Consider the following 19,062-nt stretch of genomic DNA (forward strand, 5'->3'; position numbering starts at 1 on the left):
ACTAGGGGGTGATCAAAGGGTTAACTGTGTTTCGGTCACGTACCTGGGTGTGTTTGAACCGGGATGTTCCTGGTCCCACAACTGCAGTCTTACTTGTGTCACAGAGGAGCTCTGGAATTATAGCTATGTTCTCTTAGCTTGATGCATTACCTTGGACTCGCTAGCCCCACCTGCTGCCAGCTGTGGACAATCTACAATCAAAGTAGCCCACAAATAGCAGCACTTCCTATCTCTCAGTGCCCATTTGTTTGGACTAGCTTCCTGGGTGTTTTGACTGCTTTTTGACTCTGAATACCGTATTTGAACTTCTGCCTGAATTCCTGACTACTCTCTAGCCTGCTGATTTTGTACTTCGCCGCCAGCTCGTGTATGACCTTTGCCTGTCTGACCTATCTCTGGATTTTGATCGTATACCGCTTTGCCTGATCTGTTGCTGTCCTGATCTGCCTGACTAAGTTTTCGCCTGAATCCTCAGCACACAAGCTCCACTTCAGGCACTACCTATCACAGGTACCTTACAGTTCCCTAGTGTGTGTTTCTAACTGTATGGGGATGTGAGTGATTGGGAGAGGAGACATATCGCTGTTCCTACTTAGTAGGAACGAATGATATGTCTCCTCTCCCCAGACAGAACAGGAAGTTGTGTGTTTACACACACAAATCCCCGTACTGGTGCACGTACCCGCAATTGCGGGTAGCCGGCCTCGATTGCGCCACCGGCCACGTGTATCAGTTCCCCCGCAGTGCAGCGGGCGTGCGCCCCCTGGTGGCAATTAAAGGGTACAACGTACCCATACAGGGGTTCGTCCAGCAGAGCCATTCTGCCGACGCATATCGGTGTGTGCCGGTAGGCAAGTGGTTAAGCAGCCTATAGAAGATTTGATTTTCTTTCTTTCCATCATGGGTTGAAAAAAAGAAAATCGCTAGATTTCCCCATCAACACTGACTGTGTCCTGCTGGGGGAGGGTCGTGCCGGGAACCTTCCTGGCCAGCACAGCACAATGATTATTGCCAGCAGCTATAGCTGCTGGCAGTAGTCGCATGTAAAAAATCCACCAGGCCGGTTGTACCTAAGATGATCGATGGATAGACTTGGGTACAATCAGACTGCCCATAGATGGATCAAAATTGGGCCAGTTCCTGCTGAACCAGCCAAATTTTGATCCATGTATAAGCCGGCTTTATTGGCAAAACTAACTAAAACATTTGACCAGTGGAGGTCAACTTTAATTTAAAGAGCTCCTCAAGTGCGCCCCCCGACAACCCTCCGCATTGGTGTCAGTGAGTGCAATCATAACCACCTAGCATTGGTGTAAGTGAGTGCAATCATACCCTCCTAGCATTGGTGTAAGTGAGCGCAATCATAACCTCCTAGCATTGGTGTAAGTGAGCGCAATCATAACCTCCTAGCATTGGTGTAAGTGAGTGCAATCATACCCTCCTAGCATTGGTGTAAGTGAGTGCAATCATAACCACCTAGCATTGGTGTAAGTGAGTGCAATCATACCCTCCTAGCATTGGTGTAAGTGAGCGCAATCATAACCTCCTAGCATTGGTGTAAGTGAGCGCAATCATAACCTCCTAGCATTGGTGTAAGTGAGTGCAATCATACCCTCCTAGCATTGGTGTAAGTGAGTGCAATCATAACCACCTAGCATTGGTGTAAGTGAGTGCAATCATAACCACCTAGCATTGGTGTAAGTGAGTGCAATCATACCCTCCTAGCATTGGTGTAAGTGAGTGCAATCATAACCTCCTAGCATTGGTGTAAGTGAGCCTCAGTATTGGTTTCATTGGATGCAATAATAGCCCCTCAGCATTGTCAGTGAGTGCAATAATAACCATCAACATTGATGTCACTGTGACCCACCATAAATGCTTAGTGGTCCCAGCTCAGACTAACAAGGTCGTAAGAATTGGATGCCGCTGACTAGTGAGGGTGCAGGCTGGTGAGAGGTTCGTTCAGAGCCAGAGCATGCTGTAGAAATAGGAAGAGATAGCCGGCCGCCGCAAACCTTACCCGGCCTCAGCAGTTAGCAGGTAAAAGCAGCCTCAGCTCGATTCATCCAAGCTTGGCCCCCGGTGAGAAACATGTTTGGGGGCATGGCTTGGATGAATCAAGCTGAGGCCGCTTTGACCTGCTAACTGCTGAGGCTTTATGAGGTATGCAGCGGCCAGGCTATTTCTTCCTATTTCTACATTGGTGTCAGTGAACACAATAATATCCCCGATCATTGGTGTCAGTGAGGTATAAGATAGGCATATTTAAATCCAAGGTCACTATTCAATTAAAGGCATACCTGCAGTTCAACTGTAATTGCTTTGATGTGATGAGGGTTTTTATGTCTGTTATTATGAGCAAACAACTTGTTGTTTCCAGCCCAAGATGAGGCTGGCACAAGGGACGTTTAAACCCTTCCTCTCTTGTGCCAACATGTACTGGCAGGCAATACAAGCCTGAACTTTTCTACAACGATTGAACAATCTAATGCTTTTAGCTAGCTTCACCAAAAAGGATAACGGGAAGAAAGGACAGTATGTCTGTTTTTTATACAGTGTATATAAATGAACTTGCTGAAAACCGTGGGATGGGTGAGATACACCGAAGTGTCACTGCTTGAACTATATAGGAAACATTAGACACTGAATTTATAATGTAACAGCTTGGAGCTTGTTCTTTTTGCCTGTGAAGTGCTGAGACAGCTGTCTTGCATGGGTGGAGCAATGTGCAGTACAAGTCATAGGTTATTGGGGAGGCAGAACTTTATCTCACCTCTGTGTTCTCCTTGAGTGTTGTGCGCAGTGCTCTGTACAATGACTGTTTACTGATGATCAGTTTAACAAACTCTTGGCTGACCATGCTGTATTTGGTAAGCCCTGCTTTAAGGATAGGGAACAATGTATTTTTTATTTTTTTTCTTTAAAACGGCACGTAAAGATGAATTTCCTTCTTGTTGCTCATGGGTATACACTGTCTTAATTTATTGCATGTGTCAGCCTCTCATTCAAAATCTGATGCCTGAAGATGAATAAGCAGTGCTGGCAAGAGTATTTGATTAAAATACGATTTTTTTTTTTTTTTTTCCCAGGTCCCTGCCTCAAGAAGACCAAGTGGCAGAATACCAGCTTAACATTCACAGCCTCTCACACTGGTGCTCCTGCATTCTGATTTTTAGGGCTAAAATGAGATCACAGTAAACTCTGAATGACTGTTCATAGAGCATTCTGATAAAGCTGCTCGTTTTTGTAGCTACATTTTTTTTAATTTATTGCATCTCTATACTGTATCTGTTTTTTCTTCGCTGCTGTGACACCTTTTTGTATTAAAGCTGGAGGCCTTAGAAGTGGCTCCTTCTTTCCTCAAGATCTCTCTGATTTTTACGTGATGGTTCCGGAGCGTGATGTTAGGCCCAATAGTTTGTGATGTCATCCCTGACCCCACCCTGCGAGGGCAACTGCTCAACACCCAGATTTTTTGTTGGTGCCCGAGATGATGAGACAGACTTCCTGGAATCAAACATGAATCCTGACGAGGTTGATTTCTATGAAGAAGAGGAAGATGAGGATGAGGAAGATGCGGTAAGGAATGCTATACTTTTTATTATCTAAACATGAGAGAGACTTTGTTATTGCCACTATGTCCAAATAAAAAAAAAAATAAAAAAAAAAAAAAAGGGTTTACTCAAACGAGTTTGAAATCACATTTATGGACACATTGCAAGCAGGAAAGGAGGTGAATAGAAGATATTTAACACTAAGAATGACATATCAGGAGGCAATATTGTTCTTTCATCAGGTTACTTTCTGTTCAGTAATCCCATAAAATCTGTTTTGTTGCCTCTTTTGTCTTTATCATTAACATATTTTTTTTTATTATTAAAGATTGTAGAAAAGAAAGTACAAACACTGTATGCATAGCTCACAGTTTACAATCCAAGCACACATTAGTGTTAGTTGTAAAACAATAATAAGCTTAAAGTGGTTTTTACATCGCCTATGAAAAACTATGTAATGCCCTTCCTTACATGGAGATCTAACGTGCAGTAGCTTTTTTTTTTTTTTTTTTTTTTAATGACTCCTCGAAATACCTTATTTACATCCAGGTATTTCAATTTTTAAAAAACACAGCTACTGCAAATTAGATCTCCATGTAAGAAAGGGAATTACATATTTTTTCACCTAGTATTTTAAATGGCTAATGGCGGCAGGTGTGTGGAGTAGATGGCTAACACTGACACATGGAGCTGACAAGCAGAGAGGGAGGGGAAGAGACTAGAGCTGCGGATGATGGAGGTAAATAAAGTGACCACGGTAATCGGGGATCAGCAGCCATGATTATCGTGGTCAGTACACAGAGGGGGACACAGGAACTTGGCAGGATCAGCCAGATTTTTTTACAGCTTACAGAGGGACAAATGGCACGGCACAAGCACTGTGCTGTATAACATGCTGTAAAGGATCAGAATCCTTCCTTTTTTTGGGGGGGGGGGGGGGGGTTACTTACAACCACTTTAAGTAAGGAGCATTATCATTCCAAAAATAAAGAAAACCCCCAACATGGATCTCTGGCCTCTTTTGTCCTTAATGGCAACTTGCATACAGCTATGTACACCTCCCATCCCATTTGGAATGAAGTGTGTTGTCACTCAAGTGTCTGATCCACCTGTGGAGAAGATCAGATGCTTTAGTGACAGTGCTCTCCAATCTGAGTGGCCTGGAAGGGAGGGCTTGTAATAGCAACATCACCGGCACCTGTGACCCACTGCTGCTTGGCCTAGCCCACGACTCCAGCATTGCTGAGGTCTATAAGCTTGGTGCTGTTTATGCCATGCCTTAATCCTCAGCCCCATCAACCCAACATATTTGTGATGATACAAGTGGATTCATACTTAAAGCGAAACTTTACCCATAACAACTTGATAAAAAATGTTCTTTAGCAAGAAACATACATTCCACATGAATAAATATGCTGCCAAAATTGGTGTGTGCTGTAAACTCCCTCCAGCATTGTTCCTGTTTCTTCTTGCCGGACGCTGCCATTTTGCTGAAGCCCAGAGACCCCGACCATCAGTAAAACATTAGGCTGTCAGCAGATCGGCCTCTAGTAATCAGCACAAGGCCAAAAATGGAGAGCAACTGAGCATGTGCAGAGCAGGGTGAGACAGGGTATTACTGTATTTTTGCATACCTATACCTGCAAAAGGGGCCAGCCTGAAGTGATCTAACAGGACTTCTGACTAAAGTTTCACCTTAACTTGACTTACCAGAGATGAGAATTTTAGAAAACATGCATTACATGCGAGTCATCTAATTGGCCATTTTTTAAACTAAGAGCAGTTTTTTGTGGTCAGTCCTGAAAAATAAATTCAGTTCAGTATTCTTTCCTAGGTGAGAATGGCAGCGGAGGGAGGGGCAAAACCAAAAATGAAAAATAAAATGTTAATAAATCAAAAAAAAAAAAATGCCATTTTATATTGAGGAAGGGACAGAGTGTGGGGAGGTAAAGTGACTCTTAGGATTGAAGGTCTGCTTTAACTTAAAAAGCAATTTTAATTCAGTCTCTATTGTGGCTTTAGGGTTCTCCTCGCTTCCTCTCCTCAGGAAAGCCTTTTTTTACTGCACAAGAAATAAAGGAACCTCTGCAACGGAGTCTTTGACTGCAATTAAACCTGACAGCAATTGTAATCCTTCCACATTCTATCCAAAAATAAAATATATATATATATATATATATATATATATATATATATATATATATATATAACAGGTTAATAAATGCAGTAATCATTTTCTCAGTGTAGTGTCTAAGGCCTGCAGCACAAGGTGACAAATTGATCTATTTTAACATAGACATCTCCACACCCATTGTGACGGGCAGAACCCCCTCAATATTCACAACAACACAGGTCTGTGCCCATTCTGCATGATAATATACTCAGTTGCTGTGACTCCGTTTGTTCCAAAAGTCTGCAAGAAAACAGAATTTCAGGTATGGATTTTATAGCATGGTTGCATTGGTCCAGCATGGACCGGCATATTCCACACATTGTGGAAGCTGAGAATCGCTGCAGTAGTCTCCTCTAAAACATCGGTCAACTACAGGGTCAACCCTTGCATATAGACATGCAGTCTGTGTTTACCTAGAAAAATGAATTCCAGGTATGGAGTTTTTATAGTTACCTTGGTTCAGCTTGGACCAATGTAAGTATGCTTTTGCCAAACCTGTGTGATCCATGTGGAAGCTGGAAATCCCTGTAATATCCTCCGCTACTACCGGTACTTCACACTGGTGCAGCTTTGAAATTGCGCTACTTCATCGTGATTTCAAAGCCTCACGTCCATGCGATTTGCATTGCCGATTTCATTGCGGCTTGCGACTTAATTTAACAGAAGTCTATGCAAGTCTCAATGAAATCGGTAAAAAGTAGTGCTGGAACCTTTTTCATAATCGCTGCGACATGAGTTGTGGCAATATGAATGGTTCCATTGCTGGCAATTAGGTGTGACTTGTCATGTGATTTGGAACTGTCAACCAGTTGTACTGGTGTGAATGGGGGCGTAACCACAAGGGGTTACTTAGTCGGTAAAGGCGCTATTCACAGAACATCTTGCATTCATTCAGTGAATGCAAGGCGTTTTTTAATTGGTGGTGGAAAGGTGATGCAGTAACATTGTGATCTCTAGTCTAGTTAGATGTTTTCTTGCAAACGTTTTAGAAAAATGCATGGCATTCTGTGATAGGTGTCCATGCCAAGTGAGCAACCCCCAGTGTTCTCTTTGCAGCAGGGCAGCTGCTCGGCACAGGACCCGGCAGTAGCAGTGATCGCTGTAGTAGAGGAGACTGCTACAGCAATTCTCAGCTTCCACAGGTATGGAAAATGCTTGTTTACATGCATGTAACCATGCAAAAAAAACCATACCTGAAATGTATCTTGCTTGCAGACTTTTGGAACCGCGTGAGTCACAGCAACTGAGCATCTTATTATGCAGAATGTGCGCAGACCTGTGTTGTGAATATTAAGGGGGATCTGCCCTTCACAATGGGTGTGAAGATGTTGTCTGCCCTTCACAATGGGTGTGAAGATGTCTATGTTAAAATGGATCAGTTTTTCACCTTGTGCTAGGAGCCTTAGACACTACACTGAGAAAATGATTACTGCATTTTTTTACTATATATATATATATATATATATATATATATATATATATATATATATATATATATATATATATATATATATATATATATATATATATATATATATATATATATATATATTTATACTTATACTTTACCTCCCTGCACTCTGCCCCCTCCTCACAATAAAATGGCATTTTTTTTTCTTTTGATTTTGTTTACATTTGGCTTCTCCCTCCTCCGCCATTCTCGCCTAGGTAAGAATAATGTGTTCTGGCTCCTGCAGACTCCTGGATAGCAGTTAAACTCAACAGATGTTCTATCCATTCCCCATTCTATCCAAAACTAAAATAAAATGCTTTAGGTGTAGATAGACTTTAATAGAGAAGTATGGACTTTTTTTTTTGCAGAATTATACTTACCAAGCTGGATGCAGGTCCGATGCTGCATCTGTCCCCCGCCGGCTTTAACACTGAGAACCGAGTGATCAAACACCTGTCACTCACCGACTGTCTGCTCTGTCCCTCCCCCCCCCCCCCCAACTTTGCTCACTAAAGCACTGGGCTGTGGAGGGGGCAGGAGCGGCCAGCGCAGGAGAGGCAGAGCCAGGTGCCGGTTCAGGCATGTAGGCGGATCCTGACTTCATTGTCGCGATTTAGCCTGAGCCTGGACCGGCCCTGTGGTGTCTGCTCACAGCGGGCTTCAGCCTGCTGTCTGCTAAAAACAGGTCACAGGAGTGCATAACGATTTACACTCCTGTGATACACAGGAAAAGTACAGCCAAATGAGCTTTTGGCTGTACTGCTTGCTCTGAGGAAACTCGCCTGATGAGTAAAACGCGTCAGTGTGATGTCATCACGACAGAGTCTGTGACGTCATCACCACAGAGTCTGTGACATGTTGGCTCAGCCAGCAGTCAATGGATCTGCCTTGCCACTTTAGCTATTAAGCCAGGATTCAAGCTGGAGTAATAGGAGAAGTGTGGACGCGGTGTATTATGTGCTGTGGAGGCTGATCCCGGAAACAACCGTTGGATCCTTTGGTGTATTTGTGGACTGGTGAGATCAATTTGATTATAATATCCGCCCTATACCTACACCTGCTTCAACACGACACCACCTTTAACCCAGTGTTAATTTTGGCAGCAAATTTCGATTTAGTATTAGTCTTAGTCTTTTGGTGGCATTTTAGTTTTAGTCCCATTTTAGTCTTCTGCAATTTTTAGTTTTAGTCGACTAAATCCCCAGTACATTTTAGTCGACTAAAACTAATTTTAGTCGTCTAAAATCGAATGGGTGTAATTAAATTGTAATGCATTAGTTAACATTTCTCTTCAATTTCCAAACTTATTATATACTGCTGGAGTGAAAAATCTAATATCCTATTATTTATGGTATTGAGGTATGAACATGCAATACAGACCAGTGTTAATTTTGAAGTCAAATTTAGATTTAGATTTAGTCTTAGTCTTTTGACTAAAATGCCATTTTAGTTTTAGTCGTATTTTAGTCATCTCAATTGTTTTTTTAGTTTTAGTCGTATTTTAGTAGACTAAAATAGTATTCATTTAGTCAGCTAAAATGTTTTAGTCGTCAAAATTAACACTACCTTAACCTCCCTGCTGAACACCATCTTTATCCACGGGAGCCCTCTGCCTGTCGGCTTTGCTCTGCATCAACTCTGCCTTTAAATTTCTGCACATAGAGCTTTGCCTCCAGTATGGAACCTTATCAATCTACGGCCGAGGATCTAACCCAGCATTATTTATCAGTTTTGATATTGAGCAGAATCCCCTTCACTTCACCCAACTCATCTAGTTACTGATTAATTGGGTTTTAGACCCCCTGGATCTGTTATTCCCCACGGACATTTTTTGTCACATTGCTATTGTGGACGGGGACAGTTTGTCATCAATTTTATCAATCAGCAACATTCCCCCAATGGGGATCTAGGTCTGTGTGTGAGTGTGTGTGTGTGTGTGTGTGTGTGTGTGCAAATGTGGAGGCATGAACATTGTGGCTGCTAGTCTGATCTGACAACGTTGTCATTTTTAATATGAAATGGTGAAGGTTATGTGAATTTATTCATGTTTATTAAATAAAGCAATTTATATTTTTTCTACTACCTGCTTTACTCTTTTTTGATGAGTCTCATGAGGATCTTTAGTCCTTTTTAATTATATGCTACCTTCCATCTAGAGGAGTTTACTGTCTCTAATTTGAGCAGAGATGGGTGCTATTGGGTTTGGGTTATATTTGAAGTATTTCTTCCCTTACCTAACTACTGGGATGTAGCTCATTAAGCTTTTTATCTGTGTTTTATATATGCGATCTTGTCTGAGCCTGGACTGGCTCTGTGGTGTAAGCTGAGAGCGGGCCTCAGCCTGCTGTCTGCTGAAAACAGGTCACAGGGAGTGCAGAATGATCTACACTCCTGGGATCCACAGAAGAAGTTCAGCCAAATGAGCTTTGGCTGTACTTCTCCTTTTAAGTAAAACTTTATTTATACCACAACCCTGTGGAAGACTACGTGACCACTTATGAAATGTAATCTAGCAGGTTGATAGCTATCATCTAAAGCAGGGGTGTCAGACTCCATTTAATTGTGGGCCGCATCAGCATTATGGTTGCCCTCAAAGGGCCGGTTGTATCTGAAAGACTAGCAATCCAGAGCACCCCACCCGCCCTACACATCACAGTTCACCCTCTTTACCTTGTGCTGCTGTTAGGAAGAAAATGGGACCAGAGCTGGGAAGCAGGACGTGAAGGGTCTGGAGGAGGACCAGGAGAGGGCTGGAGTCAGCTGCTGCAGAATGCTGAATGCGGAGACCAGGGGAGGCGAAGATGAGGGGGTGCTGCATCTGCACAGAGACGCAGGATGTGTTGAAGGTGTTCTGTCTTCTTCTCTGCTGCCAATTTCTGAAACGAGGTGGGGACAGAAGAATGGGTCGCTGTAGCTGCAGGAAAGGTGCGGGGGCCACATATAATGGCACGGAGGGCCGGATTTGGCCTGCGGGCCTTGTGTTTGACACACGTGATTTAAAGAATCCTTAGGATTTAGATGTGAAGTACAATGTGTTGGTTTCACTGGCATGTTAGATAACAAACAGATGGATTAAGCAGAAATCTTGGACTCTGGCCTCTAGTTTACCATTTCAAAGGAGAACAAGACTAGTGTTGACAGATTAAATTGTTTAGCAATGTGCCAGTCTAGGGATTTTCTACTAGAGAGCTGCATGAGGTGACTGCTTGAGGGTTACATTCATGGTACATAGCTCAAGGACTTCCCAGGGCTTTTAAAGACACTTGGCTCTTCTTTTTTTTTTTTTTTTTTTAATATAAGATGTTACACTCACTTGCTTCCACACTGGCTAATAGACGATTCCTTCAAGATAAAATGGATTTGTCATTACAGGTAAAGTTACACATTACAGGTATATGGAACAGGGCTGTCATCTGGATTGTCTGTGTACAACATTGTGAAAGTCTGATTACTCTGTTATAGTTGTATACACTGGTTCCAATTAATTTTAAACTAGGTATAAACTCTAATAAACATGCATAATCAGACTTACTCGCAACAGCCAAGCAAGCATGTTTATGTAGTATGCAGACACACTGGCCTGCCTTGTATTTCAGGAACCATATTTAAAAGATGTGTTGGCCCTGGGTTGTCTGTACCCAATCAGGAGTGTCATTCATTTAAAATGATGTGCTGAACTGGCAGCGTTTGTCTGGATTAGGTTATAAACATCTTGTATCTCTGGATACCCCCTGCTGCTGTCATTTACTATTGCTTCATCCACCTAAGACCAGGCATTTCCTGACACTTTTGTTTACATGTAAAAAGCAGCTTTTTTTTTTTTGTTTTGTTTTTTTGCAGAAAATATTTGGAACCCAAATATTAGAACAGGTCCTAGAGGAAAAAAATGGTGGATTTTGCAATTTTTTATGCCGCATGGTATTTGCTTTTATTTTTTTATTTTTTACTCTTTTGGTAAAAAAACACACTTTCGTGAATTTTATCTTACAGAAACACAATGGGGTTTATTTACGAAAGGAAAAGTACACTTGGTAGTGCAGTCGCTGTAGATCTGAGGGAGACATGCAAGGAAAATAAAAAACAGCATTTTAGCTTGCACATGATTGGATGATAAAAGCAGCAGAGCTTCCCCTCATTTCAGATCTTCCCCTCAGATTTACAGCGACTGCACTTACAAGTACACTTGCAGTGCAAAGTGGATTTCCCTTTAGTAAATCAACCCCAATATAATACCCAATTTTTTGGTAAAATATAAAAGATGGTGTTACGTTGAGTAAATGGATACCTAACATATCATGCGTTAAAATTGTGCTCACTCGCAGCATGGCGCCAAACTACGGTATTTAAAAATCTCCATAGGCGACGCTTTAACGCTCCATTCACACTTATGCAACTTTGGACATCAAATTCGCATAACAAGTTGTTCCCCATGTTTTCCAATGATAACGATTCATATATGTGTATGTATACTTCAAGCTGCAGCGACTTCATGCACTACTTTGTTCCGACTTTCATGCAACTTGAGGGCCATAGACTTCAATGTTAACCATCAAAAGTTGCATGAAAGTTGTCCCTGAATGTAATACAATGCAACAGTTGTTCATCATCACTGGTCAAAGTCATATTCAAGTTGCACCTATCCAAAGTTGCGTCAAAGTTACACCAAAGTTGCACTCCAAAGTCGGTGCAACTTTGGAGTTGTACAAGTGTGAATGGAGGCTAAAAGCCTTTACAGGTTACCAATTTAGAGTTACAGAGGTCTGGTGCTAGAATTATTGCTCTCGCTCTGGAATTACCTCACATGTGTTGTGTGATCGCTGTTTACGTATGCGTGTGGGACCAATGCATGTGTTTACCCTTGCGCGCAAGCATGTGGAATGGAGGCGCTTTAAAAAAAAAGTTTAGTTTATTTTATTTATTTTTACACTGTTTCTTATATTGAGGGGGTGAGGTGTGACTGCCTGGTAAAGCAATCCAGTGGCTAATTAGCCTCTAGGATGGCCTTTAAAAAAAAAAAAAAAAAAAAAAAAAAAAAAAAAAAGCTGAGAGCCCACAGAAAAAAACAATCCTGGGATGATGCCTGTAGCTGCAGGCATATTCTCGGTAAACCACTTGAAAACCGCAACGTAAATATACTTATTGCGGTCTTCAAGTGGACTTCTATTACCACTGAGTCATACTCGACATGCTTTCTCATCATAGTACTCTCATACTTCACCACAGACTTGTTGATTTGTAAGCATCCCCCCCAATGATGTAGTCACTCGCTTGACAAGACCTACACTGACACAGGAGCCTACCCATCATCTCATAGATTTCTACATCACACACAATAAAATGTAACATAGATACAACCATTTGTACTTACTGGCTAAATAAAGTCCAATAACCACATCACCTCCATGTCATTGAATTAAACAGAGTATCAGAATTACTGTCAGTGAGACTATCAAACATTTGACAGTTTGCTCATTTAAATTGATCAATATAGTCTACATTGTTGTATACACATCGGAACACAAAATAAGTTTTGCCATCTTGAAGATAAAGAGAACTCGCTCTAGGCGTCTGTATCTGAATAACACCTTCCTTGCCAAGGGTGCTGGCTCAGTATGTAGAATGCATATGAGCAAATAAAGATCCGGATAGCCGCACTCCAAAAATAGTCCGTACAAAAACAGATTAAAATTGCAAACTACTAACGCGTTTCACACCGCTCTCACTGGTGTTTAACCACTTCAGCCATGGAAGGATTTACCCCCTTCCTGACCAGAGCACTTTTTTTGCGATATGGCACTGTGTCGCATTAACTGACAATTGCGTGGTCGTCCGACGTTGCACCCAAACAAAATTGAAATTCTTTTTTTTTCCCCCACAAATAGAGCTTTCTTTTGGTGGTATTTGATCACCTCTGCGGTTTTTATTTTTTGCGCTATAAACAAAAAAAAAAACCCGACAATTTAAAAAAAAAAGCAATATTTTTTACATTTTGCTATAATAAATATCCCCCAAAAATATATAAAAAAACACATTTCTTTCTCAGTTAAGGCCGATATGTATTCTTCTACATATTTTTGGTAAAAAAACACAATAAGCGTATACTGATTGGTTTGCGCAAAAGTTATACTGTCTACAAAATAGGGGATAGATTTACGGCATTTTTATTATTCATTTTTTTTTTTTTATTAGTAATGGCGGCGATCTGAGATTTGATTTATTCTTTAAAATATTTTATCGTGACTGCGACATTATAGCGGACACATCGGACACTTTTTGACACCATTTTGGGACCAATTATAAATCGATCAGTGCTATAAAAATGCACGGATTACTGTGTAAATAACACTGGCAGGGAAGGGGTTAAACACTAGGTGGCGATCAAGGGGTTAAGTGTATCCTAGGGAGGTGTTCTAACTGTGGGGGGGATGGGCTACTACTCACATGACAGCGATCACTGCTCCCAATCACAGGGAGCAGTAGGTCTCTGTCATGTCACTAGGCAGAATGGGGAAATGCCTTGTTTACAAAGGCATCTCCCCCGTTCTTCCGCTCCTCGACACTATCGCGAGCCCCCTGCAGACATCAAGTCTGCGGGATCTGCGGTCACTGAGTATGCGGTGGGTGTGCGTGCCCACAATGCCGCGATTTAAAGTGGATGTACTTGTAGGCCCATTTGCCCAACCGTGCCATTGTGCCGACGTACATCGTCATGCGCTGGTCGGCTAGTGGTTAATCATAGCTTCGATTGATGATCACCAGTAAGAGCGGTGTGAAACGCGTTAATGGTTTGCAATCTTAATCTGTTTTTGTACGGACTTTATCTACAATAAAGGAAACGACTATTTTTGGAGTGCGACTATCTAGATCTTTATTTGCTCATTTGCCAACTTGAAGGTTATTAAAGGTTAATTGCACCCTAACACTAAATTCTCTACATCTATGGACATCCACGAAACTAACACTAACCTATCTAGCCCTGTAAAGAGGAAATCAGTATACATACCTTTTTTGATGCCGATCCCACACTGAGCTGTCAGCTGCGGCTTCGCTGTGTACGTGGGTGCAGAGGACACAGCCGACAACGGAAGCCCCATAGTAAGTCTATGGGTGAAGTCGCTCCCCATTCATTTGACAACCGTTGTCGGCTGTGTCCTCTGCAGAGCTTCCGCCGCTGGAGACCGGACCGGATCGCCTGCAGAAAATGTATATACGTTGAGTTCTTCTTTATAGGGCTAGATAGGTTAGTGTTAGATCGTGGGTGTCTGTAGATGCAGGGATTTTAGTGTTAGGGTGGAGTTATCCTTTTAAGCTGAACACAAAAGTATAAAGCGCTATGCATATCGGGTGTCTTTACATAGTTGGGTTAAAAAAGTCTATTTAGTTCAAAGCAAAATAGAAACCCTCTATACTCACTATTTTATACTCAGTTGATCTAGAGGAAGGGAAAGAAAAACAGAGAATGGTCCACTTTGCTTCCGGGGGTGGGGGGGGGGGATATTCCTTCCTTACCACCCAGGAGGCAAGTTGAGAAATGCGCAGCTACTGTAAGTGGAAAAGAGGGTCAACAGTGCCCATTTGCAGCCATAGGTCCCCTGAACTTCAAACTCGGTAGTTAAGGTTTCCTAGATGCCCCCTAGCTGCAGCCAAAATTTGGGGTCTCTAGACCCAAAGGGTCCTGGAATGACATTGCTGCAGATGGACATAGTTGACCGAATTTGGGGTCCAGTATCTCAGGGCCACTTGGTGCTAGGAGCCCCAATTGGTGTGCAAACCCAGTGGAACTAGCACTACAACATATCCAAAGCTGAGGTTCCTAGCACCAAGTGGCCCTGAGATATGGGGCCCCAAAGTCGGTTCAGAAAATGTCAAGTACTTTTCTGCAGCAGAGAATGACATTTTCTGAATCGAATTGGGGCCCCGTATATCGGGGCCACTTGGTGCTAGGAACCCCAGATTTGGTATGCAAACCCAGTGGAACTAACACTACAACATATCCATATCCTAGTACCAAGTGGCCCCGAGATACGGGGCCCCAAAGTCAGTTTGGAAAATGTCATTCTCTGCTGCACAAAAGTGCTTGACTCAAGTATAAGCCGAGGGGGGCATTTTCAGCACAAAAAAAAGTGCTGAAAAACTCTGCTTATACTCAAGTATATACGGTATATTTTGTGCATTTAGAAATGCATTCAACTCTGTTTACAAAAAAAAAAAAAAGATCTCCTAAACTAGCCAGAATTAGTTCTTGAGGGTGTCTATTGCACATTTTCACAGCTCTAATGCCCTATACACACGGTCGGACATTGATCGGACATTCTGACAACCAAATCCATGGATTTTTTCCGAGGGATGTTGGCTCAAACTTGTCTTGCATACACACGGTCACACAAAGTTGTCAAAAAATCCGATTGTTCTGAACGCGGTGACGTAAAACACGTACGTCGAGACTATAAACGGGGCAGTAGCCAATAGCTTTCGTTTCTTAATTTATTCTGAGCATGCGTGGCACTTTGTGTGTCGGATTTGTGTACACACGATCAGAATTTTATAGCCTGCTCTCAAACTTTGTGTGTCGGAAATTCATATGGAAAATGTGTGATGGAGCCTACACACGGTCGGAATTTCCGACAACAGGGTCCTATCACACTCCATTGGAAAATCCGACCGTGTGTACAGGGCATTAGGCCTTGTTCACACTCGCTCAAAATACTGACGCTTAACAAACATGCCTATGGAGTTGTTCTTTGAGTTTGCATTGTGTTTAATGTGTGTTAAAGGCAAGTTAAAAAACAATCCCCAAATTCCCTGTGTGCTTTTGACACGCGTGAGTTTGACAAGCATTAAAACGCACTCCAGATGCCTAGCTTTTTTCTTGGCTGCTGTGAACGCATCACAGACTCGTGGCAAACTCTTCGCAGATTTGCTGCAAACACATGCCCGTGAGTTTGATGCTTTGCCATAGATTGAATAGGAGTTGAGAAGCTTCAACTCCTTCCAAACTCTATATGAAGCTTCATTTTTGAAGCGACACAACGTAACACAAACTCTTTTGATAATGTGAACAACACTGGATGCTGTATATAGTATATAGTATTACAGACTGCTTTATTAGGCATTTGAGAGTAAATGCGCAGTCCTCAAACTCCTGCTTTTGATGCCAGTGTGAAAGAACCTTACTGTGAAGAAGCCTTTCTGTATGTGGAGGTTAAATCTCCGGCATTAGAGTTTCCCAATGCAAGTGATCTTGGCTTTGTTGCAAAGACTTCTCTTCCCTGTTATGTCAATCAGTCATCACCCCTGCTTGCATATGTGGTGGGTGAATGGGCTGCCACCTGCCCTGTTTCCCAGCTTTCTCCAAGCAGTGCGAAGGTCAGTACATCAGCACTACCTTGTACAGAGGTGTTTTGTCCAAGTAAACACGGCCATTATTCCCTGCCCCACTTCTACTCTGAGTTACAAAAAATGAATTGCCCAACTATGCATATATTTTTTGAGGGTTCATGCTGCTTATTTATTTTATTCTACAGAAGTCAGCTTAACATTTTTTTTTTTATATACCATTACTGTCCCTTCTTTTAGTTGGAGAAAAAAACACTGCGCTCCCTTCTAACTTATATAAAAGTCCTTAGATATGAAACATATATAAAGTGCAAATCTAAATGAACCAATGCTGTAAACATACATAGAGTGCTGTGCGATTCAAAAAGAAAGGAGCTTAAGCATAAACTGCTGTGGATACCACAGATTATCAAAAAATATATTTTTTTGGAAAAAGTCCAATATGTGAATCCAAGTATTCTCCCAGTGAAAGATGTGCAAAACACTTTATCAGGAAATTCCATACACAGGTGCTCCACAAATGTGCAGGTATTCACTGTGATCCCCTGTGCCTGCCCCCACCAGGGTGCGCACTCACCCGCTCGTATGAACCCCCCAGGTGTATACCTAGTCGGGGCTAACAGACTTCTGGGTGGCCTGTCAAAGCTCAAGGTATTGGAGATTCCTTTGCTGGATCCAGCTCATAAGAGGAATGAGATCATAGGGAATATCATAGCGCAATAACGTCGACTAAAAGTACATTAAACACAAGAGGTAATAAACTCACAAGCAAGGTGCCTTGCCCAGGCATCGGGGATGATCTGCCGATATGTAAGGCTACTTTCGCACTCAGACAGCGTTAGCAGTAAAGCGCTGCTAGTTTTAGTGGCGCTGTGCGGGTGGGAGCGGGGCGCTTTTAACCCCAAAGAAGGGGTTAATAAGGGCTTAAAAGCGCCCGAAAAGAACCGTGGCCAAAGCGCTTCGCAGGCGCTTCGGCAGCACTGCCCATTGATTTTAATGGCAAGGCAGTGCTGGAGCGGTGTATACACCACCCCAAAGACGCTGCTTGCAGGACTTTTTTTTTTTTTTTTCATCCTGCAAGCGCACTCGGGCTTTCACACCGGGGAGGCTTGAGAGGCGCTTTTCAGTCGCTATTTTTAGCACTAAAACGCCTAGAAAAAGCCTTCAGTGTGAAAGGGGTCTAATGCGAGAGACGCGGCTGCTCTGCAATCCCTAGAGCCAGCCTGCGTTCCACTGGATGTAAGTGATGTGCTGCGCGACTATAGAGCCCCCCCGTACGTGTCTCGTCATCAAGACCTCATCAGGAGGCTTTTGTTCAAAGTGGAATATTTAAGTCCTGCTATATCACTTCAGGCTGGTCCCTTTTGCAGGTATAGCTATGTAAAACAATATAAAATAGGTGCCTATTTTGTTTAAAATCCAATAATACACTGTCTCACCTTGCTCTGCACATGCTCAGTTGCTGCCCATTTTTGGCATTCTGCTGAAAATCAGAGGCACTAGAGGCCGATCCGGTGAAAGACTAAAGATTTACTGCTGTTCAGGGGCTCTGGGCTTCAACAAAATGGCAGCCTCTGGCAAGAAGAAACAGGAGCAACGCTGGAGGCAATTTACAGCACACGCTAATTTTGGTAACATAATTATTAACATGGAATGTATGTAATTTTGGTAACGTAATTATTACCATGGAATGTATGTTCCTTGCCATAGAACACATATTTTTTATCAAGTTGTTATGGGTAAAGATCCGCAATCACAGAGACCTTGTGGGAAAAATGGCCTTCCAGTGACATACAGCCTTTCATTTTCTTATTGTAGCATCTTTGCTCTTGTATCTTATATATAATACATGCAACCACCCTTTTTTAGATTTGTAATAATTGTGGGAATATTTTTTCTATGTGTTGTTGCCAGGGGATTGTTATGGAAGACATTCTTTGCAGTGTGTTCTAGTTCAGCATGAGGCTTGTGTTCTTGACTCTATACACATCGGGCTGCAACATAGAAAAACTGCAGCATTTTTTAAGATAAAAGTATTTTTGCTAAAGCCTTGAGGCCTTAGACCCCATTCACACAGGGGCAACACGACTTGCAGGTCGCCTCAGCGAGGCGACCTGCAAACGACTGCCCGGGGCGACTTGCAAAACGACTTCTGTTTAGAAGTCTTTGCAAGTCGCCCCAAGTCGCCCCCGAAGTCGTACAGGAACCTTTTTCTAAGTCGGAGCGACTTGCGTCGCTCCCCTTAGAACGGTTCCATAGCACAGAACGGGAGGCAACTTGTCAGGCGACTAGGTCGCCTGTCAAGTTGTCCCTGTGTGAATGGGGTCTTAGTCATGTCATTGTGTTCATAGAAAATAGGTTTAAATGATAATGGATCATGGCAAATTGTATTGCTATTACTATAACGATACGGCAAGAATACATATGATACAATGTTAAATGTTTTCAGTGACAGGTTTACATTAGTATAGCAAAAACGCACATAGAAATAATAAATAGACACAAGGGAGCCTGGCAAATGTTGATAGCTGCCTACAGATCAATAG

At 42.3% G+C, this 19,062-nt stretch overlaps 1 protein-coding gene across 14 annotated transcripts in view; it reads left to right on the forward strand.

The window, feature by feature from the left end:
- The window catches only part of PPIP5K1 (diphosphoinositol pentakisphosphate kinase 1), a 306,207-nt gene that overhangs the window by 58,426 nt on the left and 228,719 nt on the right, over positions 1-19,062 (forward strand). For all 14 annotated transcript variants that reach the window (XM_073618536.1, XM_073618533.1, XM_073618535.1 and 11 more), the window contains exon 2: positions 3,090-3,579. In XM_073618536.1, coding sequence (XP_073474637.1) covers positions 3,424-3,579 — 156 coding nt within the window. In that variant the 5' untranslated portion in view covers positions 3,090-3,423. The remainder of the gene's footprint in view (positions 1-3,089; positions 3,580-19,062) is intronic.

This window comes from Aquarana catesbeiana, linkage group LG03 (assembly GCF_042186555.1).
Source record: "Aquarana catesbeiana isolate 2022-GZ linkage group LG03, ASM4218655v1, whole genome shotgun sequence".
Classification (NCBI taxonomy): domain Eukaryota; kingdom Metazoa; phylum Chordata; class Amphibia; order Anura; family Ranidae; genus Aquarana; species Aquarana catesbeiana.